This window comes from Mastigoproctus giganteus, chromosome 2 (genome assembly GCF_048544385.1).
Source record: "Mastigoproctus giganteus isolate SK-2022 chromosome 2, ASM4854438v1, whole genome shotgun sequence".
Taxonomy (NCBI): domain Eukaryota; kingdom Metazoa; phylum Arthropoda; class Arachnida; order Uropygi; family Thelyphonidae; genus Mastigoproctus; species Mastigoproctus giganteus.
The window spans coordinates 30,958,835-30,978,147 of record NC_143576.1 but is presented as its reverse complement, the minus strand read 5'-3'; the positions used below and the strand labels follow the sequence as shown (position 1 = coordinate 30,978,147).

Genomic DNA, 19,313 nt, shown 5'->3' with positions numbered 1-19,313 from the left:
AGCCATATATCTCTACTAATATTAATATACTAAATTTAAAGAACTCTTTGACAAATTGTTAGAATGAATGGGTAAATGAACTAGATAAATTATTTTATTCTATTTCATTTTGTTTTATTTTATTTTTTATTTTTTTTGGCTGATGCTTTGTAAGCTTGGTTCCTTGTATTACTTTGCCAATATCACTGGCTTATATTATACTTTTTAGAAAATGAGTGTGGTAATGATTGTTCTGTGGGTAGATCATGAGTGTGTTAATGACTGCTCTGTTGTCGGTTATAGCATAATTATTGGATTACATCTTAACACAGTTGCCTTTTTATACCATACTGCTTAGCTGGAAAAGTTAAATTTGGTCTATCATTAATATTTATATCAAATTCATTAGAAGGCATTACTATCTACAATGGCAAGTAACTGGTTGTGCATGATTCTGTATGGCCTCATTTTACATTGTGTATTGTAAATGGAGTTATTACTTTAATAAGAAATATCTCTCCGTCATTAAAAAAGTTTTCCTCCTAGTGATATTTATTTGAGCCAATGGAAGAAGGGGGCGAGGCAATTATGTCACTACAAATGCAATGAATTATTGACAACTGCCTCCATAACATTCACCAATCTCATGCACGTGCTCCACCATCTAACATTTGATGTTCCATTGTAACGTTTTTTGTATATTAATGAATATTATAATATATTTGTAAATAGTTTAGTATTTTTTAAATATTTGTATAGTTTGTAAATATTTCAGTTAAATGTTTTAGTCCTGCTTTTTCGGATGCAACAATATTCCTCATGCATTATGGAACCCGAAGCAAAAGGCCTTTGGCTAAAATCTATTATTTGGGTACTACTTATCTCTGTGCAGTGGGCATGATTGTAGAACGGAGTGATTGTACAGTCGAGTTCTGTGATTGGGTGATTATTGTGACTGTGTTTTGTTTCTGATTGTTTTGTGTCGTTGAGGAGGGGGATGCTTAGCTTCAGTAGGTTGTTTATCCCCCCATTTTTTAAAATTGGAAAAAGAGTTCCTGATTTTAAAACAGCAGTAAGTGAGGGGATAAACACCCTAGGATTGTCAACCTAGGAGGAAAGGAAAAGGGATTGGGCTAAACAGTGAGTGGTGCACTGCCTTTGGTAAAACTCCAGATTAGGGTACCCCGTTCAACATGGTGGCTAGCAAAACAGTGGGAAAGCTTTTTCCCCCACTTGCCACTGTTTTTAGATCGCGAGCTCATTTTCCAATTCAAAAACAGCAGGATGGGGGGGATAAACACCCTACCTATGCTAAGCACCCCCACCTTCATGACACAAAACAATAATAGAATGATAATTTTATATTTACTGCTACAATCCCAAACAACCACGTATTCTTGCTTAACATCCACCTGTCAATCACAGCACTGAGTGGGAGGTGCCTTCACCTGTCAGTCACCGCCATCTTTCCTTGCTTTCATCAGTGTATCCTATACTGGAGTTCAACCCTTCTTCCCAACTTTTAGCCGAAGTATGAAGTGGTACCCAAGGTCTGAATTTTTACCAGGCCTTTTCCTAAGTGACCTATGTAAATGCAGGTAAATAATTACGTAGCGATATTTATTCGAACTTGAGAATGCCATGCACTAATCAGTGTTTTGAGAGGTGTATCTTTTATGTAGAAAAGATTTGATTTACTCCATCATACCTCTACATGTTATGTAGAAAGTGTGCTTGGGGATTGGCGAGCAAAGCGAGCAGGGAGAAGAGCTCCCTAGTGTAGATTAAAAAAGATTTTTCTTTTATACACACTGATTCTTTTTCTTATTTCTATCCAATAAACTCCATCTAGAGATGGCAGGACATTTACTTGAGGTGGAATCCTGCTGATTATGATGGCCTCCAGTCTCTACATGTTCCTAATGATGAAATATGGAAACCTGACATTGCTGTTTTTAACAGGTATGATTTTATTAATACACTAGGATCCATAAGTGAACACAAAACACTGAATATTTAAAAAAAAATTATTGTATTTCACATTGATAATTAGGAAAGGAAGGGAAGTGATGTGAAACAAATATTAAGCAAGTACAGTAAATTGCCATTATATCACTCCTACGTATAGCAAATGTTTACTTCATATTTAACTTGAACATTTGATGGTAGATATTTTTTTTTAAAAAAAGGCTGCACTTTACACTCAGTGTCTATCTATTCATCATTCCATTCATGAGTTGTTTGTGTGTGTTCAAAATGGCATCAGTGATGTCATACATTTTTTTTTATTAATGATAACATTACTATTATTATGATAATACTATATTTGTCACATTTATACAGTAATACTCAAGATATATGCAGCATAATTTAATAAAATTATTTTTAAAAATTTTCATTCTTTTTAATAAAAAAAAAACATGAAGGTTCCAAAAAAAGCACATATAGTAAGTATATTAGGTGTGCAGATTTTCAACTTAATGTAGACCACTACTTCATATTCTCTGCAATAATTGCTAAAAAATCAATATTATCTATCAAAAAATTGATAACAAATGAAAAATAGCCTCCAAAAAAGTGGGAATTTCCACTTATAATGCTTGCTCACTTACAGTTCACTGACAATTTACTTACTGGTAGCATTAGCAAATTTATAGTAGACTGTCAAAATAACAGCGCATTCGAAATAACCGCCCATTGAGATCAAATGTATACATACAGCACAGATATGTCTTGCAGTGCTGAAAAAATAAAATGGCAAGTCACATGATTATTGTATTTGTTTACGTTCGCCATTTTGAAAGTGCATTCTGTACTGATATCACAGATTATACTAGTTTTATATTTATTTTAAATTAAAAACCCCACACTATGGCTCCTAAAGTTAATAAACCTCATACAGAGAAGAAAAGAAGGACAACATTAAAGCTCAGTGACAAACTTGATATAAGGAATATCAAGTTCACCGGAATGTTAATTCATATACCAATGTGTATTGTGTCTGTAAATTGCGTGCATTCTCTGCTCGATTTGCCTGTTTAGCTGGACAAAAAACCCCAGTTTCTAGGGGAAAAAGCCTTGCTATCTACGCCTGAGACCCACTAACTCAGCCACGGAGTTAAAAAAAAAAAAAAAAAAAAGTCCATAAAAGTTCCTCACATCATTGATGGGATTCGAACCTAGGCCTTTTCCACCTGGTGTGGAGAGGACAGTGACAATACCACTGTGCTACCGCACAGACTAAACTTGATATAATAAAGAAAATGGAATGGGGCGTAAGCAGAAGTGTATTAATGGTAGAATGTAACATTGGATCGTCTACACGTTTACATTTTTTTATGCGCAGTTAATAAAATTGCATTCTTAATCTCTCTATTTCTTATTTGGCCTCATTATTTCTGCATTAAATACGTTAAAAATAAAACTTTCTAGATAACAGAAAAATCGAAATAACGGCACCTTGAATCCCCAAAGGTGCCGTTATTTCAAAAGTCTGCTGTATAACTTTTCGGACAAATTTATAACTTTCAAGTGGGAATACTGTTTGGAGTCCATATGATATAAGCATGCATGGTTATATTCATTTTCTTCAACAAAAAAAAAAACATGAACCTTCAATTTTTCAGTTCTGTCATTAATTATATTTTATACACCAGTGTGTTATTAATTTCACTACATATACCTCTTTCATTGGCAAATATTAAAATCTATTTACAATGTAACCTATTTACAAAAGGATACCAAAGGTATTAAAGTTAAAATCTCATCAAAGCATAAATCATATAAAACCAATTTCAGATCCATGGAAAATAAATTATCCTGGGAAATAGAAATATAATTTTAAATTTATAAACACCTGATCTACATAAACAAATAAGTAAAATATAAAACGTCTAAAATTTTTGATTTATATTGTGAATGTAATTTTTCTTAACGAAAAGGTTAGTGCAACTGCATCATTTTTTTTCGTAAGTGAATTAACAAATTGGTAAAATGACATTGTTTTTATTATATCTCATATTGTGAATACCTTCACAACGAATTGCCTGGTATTGCACTACCTCGAATAAGTAACACTTCGCCAATGGAGAAGACTATTGTTACTTATTCTCAGTGGATACCACCACCCAGATATAAATTACTAATGTCAATTTTTGTAAATTGCTCATACTGCTATTGTATGGGTATTTTGCTATTGTATGCTATTGTATGGGTATTTTGCTATTGTATGCAGAGGAATAGGATTTAATTATCATAAGTAGCTTGAAGGTTCTCATCACTTGTTGGGCATATATCTTTATTGTGCTTCTTTGTTCTTACAAAGCAGACATATTCCCAGCTAAGGAATTTTTACAGCTTAGCTAAGGAATTTTTACTTTTTTATCAAGGATATAACTAATTTAACATTGTGATCATTATGGCATAGTGTAATGTATATCTCGAACTTATTAGCCTAAGGTATAATGTAAAACTAGGTAGCATAATACATATCACTGCATATAGGAATCTATTAGCTTAGTGTAGCATTGTCAATTCATCAATTAAATTTATTAATCTTATTTTCACTATTAATCAATTATATTGTATTTAAATGGAAATCACACCTCAGACTAGAGCAGCAAAGCAATGAGCACAAAAAAAAAAAAAAAAGTAGCAGGAGTGCTGTGGCTTGGGGAGAGAATTGAAGGGGATGATTCTCCAACACATCAAAGCCTAAAAAATGTGCAACTTGTGAAATGTTTGCAGAACTTTCTGGAATAGGACATATAACCAAGGAAGAGGTCTCTTTTGCATGCTAGATGCAGAGAGTGTGAAGAAATTAAGTGCAAACTCAGCATTCTGACGGATGTCTATGAGAGTTTGAAGAGTAGGTAGATTCCCTCAAAGGAATTAAAATTGGGGGGGGGGGAATTAAGCTCTCAACTGCCCAACTCAATACCAGAGCTTAATCTTGTGCATCACACAACACAGCAGCAATCATCACAGAATGTGCTGGTCCTACAAGAGCTAGTTGTTGTTGATGACTATTGTCAGGGAAATATATTGTGCAAAAAGGATAGGTGGAATAGGACCAGGGTATCTGCCAGGAGCAAAAGTTGATGACATTGTAGAACAGATATCATCTTTTAGGGGTGCAAAAGGCAATATTGTTGTACATGTTAGCACTAATGACGTTAAGAGTAGAAGATATGTCGATTTACTTAACAAGTACAGGTCAATGTTGAAAAAAGTCCCCAGTTTTTTTTCAACATTGACCTGACAAAAATAAATTTCTAATTAACACTTATAACCATTTGCAATATTTCCACCTATGTTCTTTCCCTAAAAGCTGGACATCATTGGGGGGGGGGTAAAATGGTGAAACTCCTCTCATTAATGTGCTGCAACTGCAGAATGGTCACAAAGTCTGCCCTATCACTGCATCACTGTGTTCCTGTTCTCCAAACATCTCCCCAACTTCCTAATATAATGGTGTACTTCACCTTTCTAGGAATATTTCCTAACTTGCATCTGAAAAACATTAATTTGGTACAGTTAAAATTTTAGTAGCCCTTTCTGATTTGTTAGGACAAAATGGAGTGTACACTTTATTCTGCCATTCATTGTCAGACTGGATAGGTGAGTGAAGCAATCTGGCACCCTGTTCTATATAACATCTTACAAGAATCCAGATACCAGATATCCAGATATCTTTAAATCTGACTTTATGCTAATTAACTCTTTTTCCCCTTTCTTCATTATCCAACAATACATATATGCTCTATCTACAAGAGCCTAAAGCATATTTATGTTCAGATGCATGCACCATATTAAAATCCATAAATTGCAAAGTGCGCAGTGATTTTGATACAGAAAACTATTGTTCATTGACAAATTACTTGACAGAATCATAATCAGTTATTGGTATCTAACAGACAACCTAAACAGAAATCAACAGACAAAAAAATCTTGGGTGTGCTAATATTTGAAAGTATACTATATTGGTAAACAATTCTATGGTTGTATCTTAATATAAAATGTATATGTTGTCAGTGAAATTTAATTTCAAATCAAAGTCTGGATTTTAAAAAGATCTCTTGCTTTTTTTTCTGATAAAAATTCTAAAATCCTATTTCCCAAAAGTCAGAGGTTTCCAGATGTACTTGAGTTATGGTTAGGTAAAGCCCAGTATTGTGGTAAGCAAAACTGCATTTGAAGTGGTATGGTATCATTCCCAGTGTTAGTGGGCCATAAAATACTTGTATTAAGTGCTGTGGGGTGATGAATCTCATTACACAGTATTTGTGGACATGTTTGTGTGTGAAGATTGCTCGAGTGTTTCATGTTGGTGTGTGTGTGTGTGTCATTTGGACCATGAACTTTGATAGAGATGGTCTGAATGCATGAGTTTTTGACTTGGTCCATTGGTAATAGTGCTGAAAAGCCCATGACCTGTAATTTTGCATTACCTACGTGACAGAAATTATCCCCATGTCAGTATCAGCATGACAATGTCATAAAGCAAGTTGCATGCAGGGTGGGTTTTTGCTTGTAGAAAAGTTGGATTGGCCAGCTCAGAGCCTAGAGCTCAATCACATTAAACAACTGTGGGATGAACTGTTGCACTGGATTAGGCTGTGGCCAAAATGGCCTTCCTACAAACCAGCTTTGATAAAAACAAAAGCCATTTTTGCCAGCTTTTGGCAAAAATGGCTTTCCTACAAACCAGCAGCTATGCTGCTGGAAGAATGGGATCAAATTCTGGTTGGCACCTACCAGAAGTATATATAACCCATGCTCAGGAGAATTGAGGCAGTCATACAAGACAAGACAAAGGGGCTATAACTATGTATTAGGTTTTTGAATTGAAAGGACTTTCTTGAGGTTACATACTATATGTTTCTGTGTATCTGAATACTTTTAGTCATATTGTGTACATGGCACCTTTGAACTCTTGTACAAATTAACTTCCTGTGCTTTTACTGATTTTATTTCTGGATTTTATATCAAAATAGTATGTATGGAATCAAAAGTACTTTAATTTCATTCTTTTTTTTTTCTTTTCCATTAAATAGTTGAATGCATTATTTTATATGTTACAGTATCTCTTACATCTACCCCTCTGGCATTATCTTTACAGGGTAGGTACAGTAGGGGTATGCTGCCATGTAAATGTTTTCTCTTACCAAATTGACATTATTATTATTATTAATAATATTTTTATTGCAAAGCAATATTCTGACTGCTTTCTGAATATCTTTGTAGCTACTCCACTACAGATATGGATACTGCTGAGAACACCCATGCAATAATCAACTCATCAGGACACATAACATACGTACCTCCAGCAACCATCCGTAGTTTGTGTCCTCAGAAACCATCTTATTTTTCCATTGAAGAACAAATGTGTACCATAGAATTAGGGAGCTGGACATATGATGGTACAGTTATGATTATTAAACCATCTCAGGATAATGTCCCACTGACTAATTTCCACAATGATAACCCCCACTGGGATGTTAAGGATGTATCTGTAGTAGGAAAAGCAATAACATATGATTGCTGTCCAGAACCATATTACACCTTGATTTTTACATTTAATCTACGCCGTCGATCTGTTGGCGGGGCTGAGATTGCCAGTGGACCTTCTTTTGTAGCTATTTTGTTGACATTAGCTATGTTTTGGTTGCCGTTTGACTCTATAAAAAAGCTGACACTTGGGTGCTTTGCCTTACTTATATTAACGGCCTGTGCCTTATATTTGGCTACAACAGCAAAGTCTCCACTAGATGCCGAGATTGCAGGTAAGTAATGTTTTGCATTCATTATAATATTATAACTTGAACATAGGACCTTTGGTATCATGAAACAAGGTGAGAGAGAGAAAAAAAGTGTCATCTATAAATAATAATGATAAAAAAATTTAGTAAATTAATTATTAATGAAATTCACAGTGAATATTAGTGAATTGCATTATGAAATTGATGATATAATAATCCAGAACATGTTATAAGTCTCTTGGAGAGAGCATAAAAATGTTTTGAAGGAATTTGAGATGAACTCCAAAAGTTTTGAGATTGATTGAAAATACTACTTATTTTTTTATACTTAATACTTAAAAACATATATTGTAAATATATATATATATTTATTTTTTTATTTTTTTATTTTACATTCTGTGTATATTTTTAATTTTATAAAATGCGTGTGAGAAGCTTTTCTAAGTTTTGGACAAGATGGCTTTAAAAAAAGCATAAATATTAGTTATGGAGGGGGGGAGTTGTTGCACTGTTATACACTTATTTTGGTAAATAAACTTGGGAGTGGCAAAGAGGAGCTATAAAGAAGTAAGAAAAATCTTTTCTCACTTCTTTTGGTAGCATGTGTCACCTCAAGTGTTTCTAAAATATGGAGCTGCCAATGCTGTATAGTGTTCTGTATCATATTTACATTGTTTTATAAAACAATAGTAGGCTCCCGGGATATATTAATGATCACAATCTTCAACTGGTTGGGAATCACACAACACCATTTTATCCAGTATCACTAGAGATTAAAAAAAAAATACATTACAATTTGTTTGGCACATGATAGCAAACCTCCAATTTGCTTTTGCAGAAAATTAGAGTGTAACCAGAGTGCAGCCATATGAGTATTATTGTTTAACTGAATAATTCATGATGAACATGTGTCTCCAAACAATATGTTTTATTGATTTAAACTATATTATTTATTGTCAATAAATTTTGTTATTTACTATCATCTACTGAAGTCTTCAGTTTAAAAAAAATGTGAAGCAGACATTTTAAATTTAATTCATTTAGGTTTATTTCTAAAAGGAATTGGGTGAATTTACTTTAACTTTCACATTAAATGTAGAAGTTAAAGTACATTGAATATTTTTAGGTCTGAAAGTAAAAGAAAAATGTAAATTTAATGGTTCTAAGTATTTCAGAATTATAAAATAGTTAATCTTATTGACCATGCTGAAATTGTATGAAGTTGAGAGGGCTAGCTTGTTTTTTCATCTGTTTTTATAGCCAGTAGAATTTAAACTATGTAGTTGATGCAATAGTATTATTACACACATCAGAACAAATTTTGCCTTCACGATGAGTTTACTTAGTATTGCATTACTTTCAAACAAATGATATTACCAAAAAGTTAATCTGCCATTTATTTAAAAGATAAGACACTATGACAGCCAGTTTTAGGACTTAATGTTATTAGATATCAGGTGATCTCTAGTGATGTTACTCACAAGGAGAGTGCACAATCATGTCATTTCCAATTTCTTTTAAACTTTGTAAGGATAAAGTATTCCTTCAATGAAGCAGAATAGCCAGGCAGCATGACACTATATTCAGAAACAGCCAAGGAAATCGAGGGAACATGCACCCTGCTCGTTATCACTGGTTGTAGTCCTTGTGGTTTAGGGTTTAAGTTTACTAGTCAAACATTTGTGGGTTTGATCCTTACTGTTGCTATATATACTTACAAAATATGCTAATGCTGGTGATTTTGAAACAGTGCTTCAGAATTGCACAGAACAAATGTGGGTGTATTCTAGAGCTAAAAATAAGAGAAAAAAAAAGGTTCCTATCCAAAAGTCATATCACAAAAGTGATGTATGTGTATATTTTTGAGCTATTAAACATTAATCTTAATCAAATTTCAAACTTAATCAACTGAACAAAATGAAGTAATCTTCATTTTGTTCAGTGCAACATTTGGTGTGATGAATTCGCAATTCTTTTGCATGCGTTATCATTTTGAGACTATTCTTAATGGTTTCAGCACCTTCCAAACTGCAAATTCCCAGTTCATCTTGCATGATGAATTCACAATTCTTTTGCATGCATTATCGTTTCGAGACTATTCTTAATGGTTTCAGCACCTTCCAAACTGCAAATTCTCAGTTCATCTTGCATGAGAATACACATAGAATAAACCATGAATTTCATGTAACTCACACACACACAGTAACCTAAGGGTATAAAATAAGGTGTTGTTGTGGCCATTTTTCAGGCTTCTGACCAATTCACTGGTTATTGTGCTCCATATTTAACCTACCAATGCAGCATTAGATACCAAATCAACCAACCAATTCAATATTTAAAAAGTCAGAAACATTGAGAAAAGTGGGCTGTCGTACATAAATCATGTGCTCTGCTAATTTCCAAGGGTATGTCTTCTAGTGGTTTCCACAAATTGGTCTGCAGAAAAGGTACAAATGCCATTGCTGGTAAAAAATAAGGATCTGTAAAATTATTCTCAAGGACCGCACTAAACATTAAATTAAAAAATGTTGGTAATGAGTACTGACAATCCTGAATCTGGTTACAATGAACCATGTTTTTGTAAAACCTGATTCATCTGTAACTAAAACATGACTGAGAAATTCAGGATCATGTGTACATTGAAAAATGGGAAACTGACAATATTTCTGCATTTATTAATATCATTTGGCAACAATTCTCATATAGGTGTACTGTGATGGGGAACAATTGCTATTCATGTAATGTGCTTGCAGATGAAACATTTACATGACCTGACAACCTTTTAGTACTTGTGGTAGGAGATATTTGGGCAGGACAAAGTGTATGCTCGTCAGTGTTTGCAGTTTGTTGAAATTTCCCTCTACAACATTAACTCATAATGGTTTCAATGTACTGATTTCTCTGAGTTGTCCGTCCATGTCAGGAAATGTTTTTTGCAGTTTGGTACTTGCCAAGTTTGAAATTTAACATTATAATTATCAGCATTAACTGTGAACAGCAACTATGAAGTTCTTTTGAACCTCACCATAAATTTAACCAGGGGTGGGCAACCTTCGGCCCACAGGGCCAACTCTGGTCTGCAAAAGTGTGTAATCCAGCCCACTGAAGAATATACAGGGTGTCTCAAAAATATTGGTACAAACGTTTAGGGGAGGTAGGTAACATCTAAAGGAATGTGAATCGCATAGGAACCCATAATCGGAAACGTCACCGTAAGTCGGTACACGGCGCTGTTCATCAGTTCGCGAGAGGGAAAATTTCTGGTTTACTCATTCAAGCAGTAGTCGCTGCACGAAGAGCATGCATCGATATACGAACTGTAAGCTGGCAGACATGCACCTAGTGTATGGATTAGCAGAGGGCCCATGCGGTGTGCTCCCCCATGAGGCACAACATCGCTTTGCAGTAAATTTGTGGGCAGGTATGGTCGGTGACTGCTTAGTCGGCCCATACCTGTTACCATCCCACATGAACTCCACTAAATATCGGATCTTTCTTGAACAAGTTCTACCAGGGTTACTTGACGATGTTCCAGCAAATGTGAGATGCAACATTTGGTTTCAACATGACGGGGCGCCTGCTTATTATGGGAGGTGTGTTCGTGGCCATTTGAACAGCCGTTTTGGGCGTCGATGGATTGGCCCCCACGCTCACCTGATTTATCGAGCCTTGGTTTCTTTCTGTGGGGGGGCCTCAAATCTATCGTGTATGAATCGCCTGTGGAGATGGAAATGAATTTCGTGGTGAGACTCGTCTGCGCTGCTGCTACTGTCAAAGAAACTCCAGGTGTGTTTGACCGTGTCCGCCAATCCATGCTGCGTCGGTGTCACGCATGCACCCCGTCTCATGGTGGAACCTTCGAGTATCTGTTGTAACATCATGAAATGCATCCATCTCGTACTCCATTGTTAATATTATGTCAAATAAATGTTTGCCACTAATTACTGTCTTGTGTAATTTCTGCTTCTTGTGTCATTTCTGCTTCTTGTGCCTGTGCTACTACTTTCCCGTGACGTTTCCGGTTATTGGTTCCTATGCGATTCACATTCCTTTAGATGGTACCTACCTCCCCTAAACGTTTGTACCAATATTTTTGAGACACCCTGTATATCACAAAATTATGTTTATTGTACATTTTATTATATTTGCTGTTATTAAATTATTTTTAACATTTTGATTGTGCAACGTCTAATGAATTATATGAATTTGTGCCATATATCATGACTCGAGTAAGCAGCAGTGTTGCCAAATGGTAAGCAAGCATAGCTTTTGGCAATACTGGTAAAGAGGCATAGACCTGCACGCAGTCAGTAGTGGTTCCCGGACTCCCAGCTCTGCAGAATATGATTGGAATGCAAATGTATCTGGAACAACTTTGTTCTTTATTCTTTGTTTTGTACTGCATTTCAATGGCAAATTTTTGTGAATAATCGACAGATAAAAGTAAATAATTTGGAGAGGATTTACCATTTTATTTTTATGAAGGTATTAATTGAAACCTATCACAATGCATAATTGAAAATCTAAGATTAGGGTTTTATAAAATCTTTGAAATCATAATAATTTGATTTAATTTTCTTATAATTGTATATAATTATTTTTTGTAATTTAATCTTGAATTTGTATTTCATTTTTCTTATTAATAAAATTAATTATATGTAAGAGTATGTATAAATATTACAATAAATAACATATAACTGTTTATGACAATTTTTTCATTATATGGCATTTTTAATAATCTTAAAAATAATCCCAAAAATCATAGAAAGCTAAAAAAAAATTTGCCTCACTTGTACCTCGCAGCCATATTACTTGACCCACCCCTGAATTAAACCATATCAATTAACCCAGAAAAAGTAAACAGATTTATAGTATTTCTCGTAATTTCATTTTTAACAAATACCATACTGCAACCACTTAGCCAGCATGAAACATGTAAACACTGCTAGTATGCACTTTTCCACACCAGATATTTACAACTGGGTAAGTGGTATGAATCATATAGTCTAACCCAAGCACGGTACTAAGTACTATAGGTTCTAATACCTCTCGTGTTTGGGGTTTACATAAAAAAAAAAAAAAAAAGTAGAACAACACTGCTCATGTCACTACAGGTACCTTTGTTTTGTACTGTTTAAAGTTCATTTTATGCAGCAGTTATATCTTTATGACATAAATTTAAAATTAAAAAAATATTTTGCTAGTTCTGTAATTTAAAATTAACGTTTAATATCTCAGAAAGTCTTTTGAAATATCTTTAGTTTCTTATTTTTAGCTATAGAATATGTTCCTACATTTTTTCCATCCTTTATATTTATTCAGTACTAATTCCCCATAAGAAAAATTGTTATTTCAATTACAACTTTAATTACTTATCAACTTGCTCTTACACAATCTGATGAATCCACATGAAAAATTAATTGTTTGTAAAATTGTATGTGTGTACTTGGTTACAACCATTAACAGTTGAACCATGATTCTAATAATAAAAGTCACTGTGAAACCATGTTTTTTTTTAATGAAAATCCCTAACACCAGAGGTATTAAAACCTCTACTACTTAGTACCGTTCGTGGGTTGGAGAAAATGAAAGAAGACTTGTTGACATTAGACTTGAACTTCTGTAGACTGTAATTTTCTGGAAATACATATAAAGGAAAGTTGTTCCAGAAAACGGAAGTTGAGAGAGGAGAAATTATAGAAGCCATTTCAGAAGAATAGTGCCCATGGAAGCAGATATAGAAAAAGCATGCAACAGAAACAGAACATCTATGACACAGAGAGTGGAGAGACTCTGTTATAGATGAGTCATTAATCAACCTAACTGCCATCTTTTGAATGGAATCTAGAAGCCTTAGAAAGGTTTTAAGGGCACCGCTCCCCAGATGTAGGAACAATATTCCGTGGTAGGGCAGATTTCCGATTTTTACAAAGTGAAAAGCTGTTCGGAAGAAAAGTAACACTGACAACGATAGAGAAAACCCACTTTTTTAGATGCAGAGGAAGCAATATTTGTATGTGCTTATGCCAAGAGAGATTAGAAGTCAGGGTAATCCCCAATAGAGATATATGATCTTGCCTAGAAATCAGAGTATCATCGAAGGTAAGCATAGGAGCACAAGATTTCTTTTTGCGAGATATAAGACAGGACTGAGTTTTAGGATTGAAATCATTTCTCTGGCGATCCGAGCAAATGTTGATAGCAGAAGATTTGAAACAGTAATCCGAACAAGGAAAAGTAGAAAAGAAATCTCACAGATCATCCCATTTTGTGCTCATGTAAGACCAAACAACATGTGGTTGAGAATGGTCACAAGAGAAAGGCTCCATTGGAGAAGAGACCATCGCTAAGTAGTGATCTGAGGTGCCTAGAGAACTACTCACCTCGACTGTGTACTTAGAAGGGCTGTTTATGAGAAAAAGACCAAGTGTGTTGGCTGCGTGGTTAGGATTGTCTGGTATTCTGGTAGGTAAATGAACAGTCTGTGCAAGGTCATTAGTAATTGCAAAAGCCTGAGCATCTCGAATATCTGGGTCCATATGACTAGAAAACGGAAACCAGCTGGAATTACGAAGATTAAAATCATCAAGCAAAATTACCTCACTGTTAGGAAAGTTGGACTGGAGAAAGTCAAGTTTCAAAGAGGGAAAGTGAAAGAGTTCAAAGTCATTAGTGGAAATGGGAGAATGATAGAGGCCACAGATGAATTTTACAGAATGTCATAGAGAGATTTTAAGCCAGAGAAGATCGAAAAGAGAAGATTCCAAATTACTGTCTCTGACAGGGAATATCAGAATGGGCATATGCACGAGTACCACCTTTGAAGCAAAATGAATCATACAGTGAATAATTCAGACAACTGAAATGAGCACTGTTTGAACAAACCAATAACTTGGATTCTGTCAGAAAAGTACATAAAGTTTGACAGACTGTAAGTGGAAATGGACATCATTAACATTAGAACTGAGATCATACACCGATGAGCTAAAACATTGACTACCTACCTAATATGATGTTGGTCCTTCATGTGCAGCCAAAACAGCTCGTACCTGGCGAGGCATTGATGCTACAAGATTTCTAAATGTGTCTTGTGCTATCTGGTACTAACACATAATCAGTAGATCCTTAACTCCTGTAAGGTCCATGGTTGAGATGCTGCAGATCGGAGTTGTGCTCCAACACAAATCACAGATGCTCAATGGGATTGATGTCTGGAGAATTTGGAGGCCAGGGAACCTGGAAGTCTTCAGTTTCCGCGAACCAGTCTTGAACAATCCGGGCGGTGTGGCATGGCGCATTATCCTGCTGAAAGATGGAGCCATCAGAGGGGAAGACTGTTGCCACGAAAGGGTGTACCTGGTCTGCAATGATGTTTAGATAAGTGGTAGACATCAGAGTGCCTGGCATGTGGATGACTGGACCCAGGGTATTCCAGCAGAACATTGTCCAAAGCATGACACTGCCGCCACCGGTTTGTTTTCATCCCATCACTTCCCCAGGTAAACAACACACATGTACCCAGCCATCCACATGGTGCAACATGAAACATGATTCATTGGACCAGACGACCTTCTTCCAATCACTCAAAGTCCAGTTTCGATGCTCGCTTGCCCATTATAGGTGCTGTTGCCAGTGAACTGTGGTTAGCATGGGCACTCTGAGCTGCCTGCAGCTACACAACCCCATTTTCAGCAGGGTTCGATGTATTGTGTGTTGTGATACATTACTCCCAATTGCCAGCATTCCAATTACCAGTGAGTTGCGCAAGTCACCCTTCTGTTGCCACGTACCATCCAGGAGAGCCTTTGCTCACCTCGAGCATTGATGAGCCGTGGTCGTCCAACACATCGCTGGCAGTTCATGGGTTTTTCCTCCTTGGACAACTTTCGCTAGGTACTAACTATGGCTGACCGTGCGCACCCCACCAGCCATGCTGTTTCGGATATGCTTTGACCCAGTCATCTGGCCATTACAATTTGGCCTTTGTCAAACTCGCTTAAGTCCGCTGCCTTTCCCATCAAGGGTAACACTGATTAATGGAGCTCAGTATCAGGTGTTTTTTATACTGTGTCCTGACCCATGCACGTGCCATAGTTCACCTGCAGTTGCTTCGATTTGAATAACAACTAGCTGGTCATAATGTTTTGACTCATCGGTTTCATATATATTTATGAAATGAAAGAGGAAGTGTTTGAGATGTTTAAGTCTTTTTGCAGATAAGTCTGTTTGATCGTTTTGACAATTCATGGTGTATTCAGAAGTAAGAAAAGGTGAAATGTAAGGAAGACTGGATCTCGCCATGTTCATCATAAACTCAAAAGACAACAATCGTACTTCATGATGGAAAAGATGATGGGGGGATAGGTTTGCTGGAGCTTTGCTCTGGAAACTAAACATGAGTTCCACCACTTCAAGACTCCAATAAGTAAAAGTAGTGGTATTGCACCGGTTCATGAGAGCCACCTAGTATTTTCTGGTAACACAAAGGGGGTGGCATTCCTCCGTGTGGTTTGGGCACCATACCTTGACCTCTGCTTATGTTGGTTTGCACTTCAGTGGTCACCTCCAGTATGCTTGGTGTCATATTTCAGGACTTATACTTGGGTGTTACTAAAGTCTCACCATTGTGAAAGTGTAATCAGAGGATTTGGCTGTCACAGACCGACCAGATTGCCAAAATTAGCATTAGCAAAGGCACATGATGCAAGAAAGCAAGCTTATATAGCATCAGCCAAAAAAAAAAAAAAAAAAATCTTTCTCATTTTACCCATCCACTCGCAGAAAATGTTTGTCTAGTTCTGCCTTGAATCTATTTAAGCTATCAACTTCTACAATGACAGATGGAAGTTTGTTCAAGCAATCAACCACCCGCTGGCTAAAGGCAAACTTCTGCACATCTATCTTATGACTGTCTTTCCTAAATTTGAATTTATGCCCTCTCAGATGATTATACTGAGCAAGAGGAAGAATCCCATCAGATTGAGCATGCTGAAACCATTCAAGGCTTTATACACCTCAATCAGATCACCTTGCAGGTGCCTAGTCTACAGACACTGTAATTTGCGAAACTTAAGCCTTTCTTGGTAAGATCAACTCTTTGTTCCATTCACTAATCTTGTTGCCCTTCTCTGTACTTGTTCCAGCAGCTTTACATCCCTCTTAAAATGAAGCCTCGAGACCTGTATACAGTACGCAAGGTGTGGCCAGACCATTGCTTTATACAAGGGGATAATCACCTCCTTATCCCTGCTAGAAAAATTCCTGTATATTATTGAAAAGACACCATGGGCTAATCTTGCAGACCTTCTGCACTGTTCAGAAAACTTCATATCTGCCTGCACAATACACCCAGGTCCTTTTCATTCTCTGCCACTGTCAATGTAGTACCACACAGTTGATACGTTACTCTGGGGTTACTGCTTCCCATATGCAGTACTTGACATTTGTCAATGTTAAACTTCAGTTGCCACCTCTCAGCCCATCTGGTCAACTTTTCTAGATCCTGTTTCAGCAGCGTACTGTCATTAGCGTCATTAACAACCCTTCTGACCTTCGTACTGTCTGCAAACTTGGACATTAAGCCTGATATACCTTCATCAATATCATTAATAAATACAGAAAACAACAATGGACCCAACACTGAACCCTGAGGGACTCCACTAATAACATTAGTCCACGAAGAGCAGTGTCCATTGATTACCACTCTGTCTTCTCCCCCCCAACCATTCCTTTATCTATAGCAAAGTTTTTATCTATAAGTCTTTTTGCAGATAAGTCTGCAAAAAGACTTATAGATAAAAATGCCACATTGCTCCAATTTTTGCAGCAGTCAAAAGCCTTTCTAAGATCCAAATATATGATATCAAAATTATTCTTTGCATCCAGTTCCTTTGTGATCACATCATAGTATCCCACTAATTGGTCAGACTTAGACTTCCCCCTTAACAAACCTGTGCTGTGTACGAGCTATAACTGAAGTCTTGTATAGATAATCCTGCAGTACTTCTTTAACCAGTGCCTCCAATAATTTCCTGGAACAGAATTAGGTACACTCGAATGTCACTCAAATATCAGTTCCATCAGCGTTTTAGACTCCTTGATAGCATGAACAGCTTGGCATATTGGAGTACTGTATACAGGTCTGGATGCCTCATTTCAAGAAGGATGTAGAGCTGCTGGAACGAGTACAGAGAAGAGCAACAAGATTAATGAATGGAACAAAGGGTTGCTCTTACGAAGAAAGGCTTAAATTTTGCAAATTACAGTGTCTGGAGACTAGGCACCGGCGAGGTGTATAAAGCCTTGAATGGTTTGAGCATGCTCAATGCCGATGGGATTCTTCCCCTTGCTCAGCATAATCACCTGAGAGGGCATAAATTCAAATTGAGGAAGGACAGATGTAGGATAGATGTGAGGAAATTTGCCTTCAGCCAGCGGGTAGTTGGTTGGTGGAACAGACTTCCATCCCTTGTTGTGGAAGTTGATAGCCTAAATAAATTTAAGGCTGAGCTGGACAGGTATTTCGAATGAATCGAGGGGTGAAATGGGAGTGTTTTTTTTTTTTTTTTTTTTTTTTTTTTTGGGTGATGTTGCATAAGCTTGCTTTCTTGCATCATATGCCTCTACTAATGCTAATGTTAAAATCTCCATTATAAGATATATTGATTTATTGTCACACTATTTCTTTGTACAGCTGTTTATTTTACTCAACGGTCATTAGGTCTTATAACACACTCCTACTCTCACACAAAACTGACTCAACATTGCACTAGTCATCCATAAAAACTGGATGTGCTGCCTCAAAATTTGTGCTTAACTAAAAGCATAACCCCCACTCTTGCCTGTTTTTCTGTCTTTTCTGTACACATTTTAATCCCCGTATTCAAATTCTGCATCCCTTATATTTGAGTGACGTCATGTCTCTGTTATCACAACGATGTCTGCATTTAATGTCTCGATCAGCACTTCAAATTCATAAAATTTATTTACTACATTCCTAGCATTAGTGTACATGCAAGTATACATGCACCTGTGCTTACTCTTAGTTACCCTAACACAGTCCATGTATTGACTTGTTTCATGACGACTCCCAGCAGTCCTTGAAATCTCCAGGACCTTGCTTTTAAAGGCTGTTCATTCCAATAGAAGCAGTGCCAGAATCACAATCACTTACACCTCTGCCTGCAACTGTTGTTAATCTAAATATGTGGTTATATTACAACATATTTTGTTTCATTTAAGAAGTACCGGTACTATATCCTCACATACACCACTTTCCCTTGTCAGACAAACCAATTAGTTTTAAAAGAAATGATATTAGTATTAATTAGTGGCAACAATGCAAGCTTATACAACATTAAGCAAAAAAAAAACCACATTTCCATATCACCTGTCTATCTCCTCTAATACTTTGTCAAGTTCCTTCTTGAATTTATTAAACTACCCACGTCAACAACACCAGATGGAAGTTTGCTCCAACAATAAACTACCCACTGAATGAAGGCAAATTTCCACAGTGATCTGCAACCATCCTTTCTCACTTCGATTTATGCTCCTCTCCCATGTATGTAAACT

General features: G+C 36.2%; 1 protein-coding gene across 2 annotated transcripts in view; it reads left to right on the top strand.

The window, feature by feature from the left end:
- LOC150089251 (acetylcholine receptor subunit alpha-1-A-like) overlaps nt 1-19,313 on the top strand; it is a 152,788-nt gene that overhangs the window by 83,218 nt on the left and 50,257 nt on the right. For both annotated transcript variants that reach the window (XM_090390405.1, XM_090390404.1), the window contains exons 4-5: nt 1,832-1,941; nt 7,225-7,763. In XM_090390405.1, coding sequence (XP_090246531.1) covers nt 1,832-1,941; nt 7,225-7,763 — 649 coding nt within the window. The remainder of the gene's footprint in view (nt 1-1,831; nt 1,942-7,224; nt 7,764-19,313) is intronic.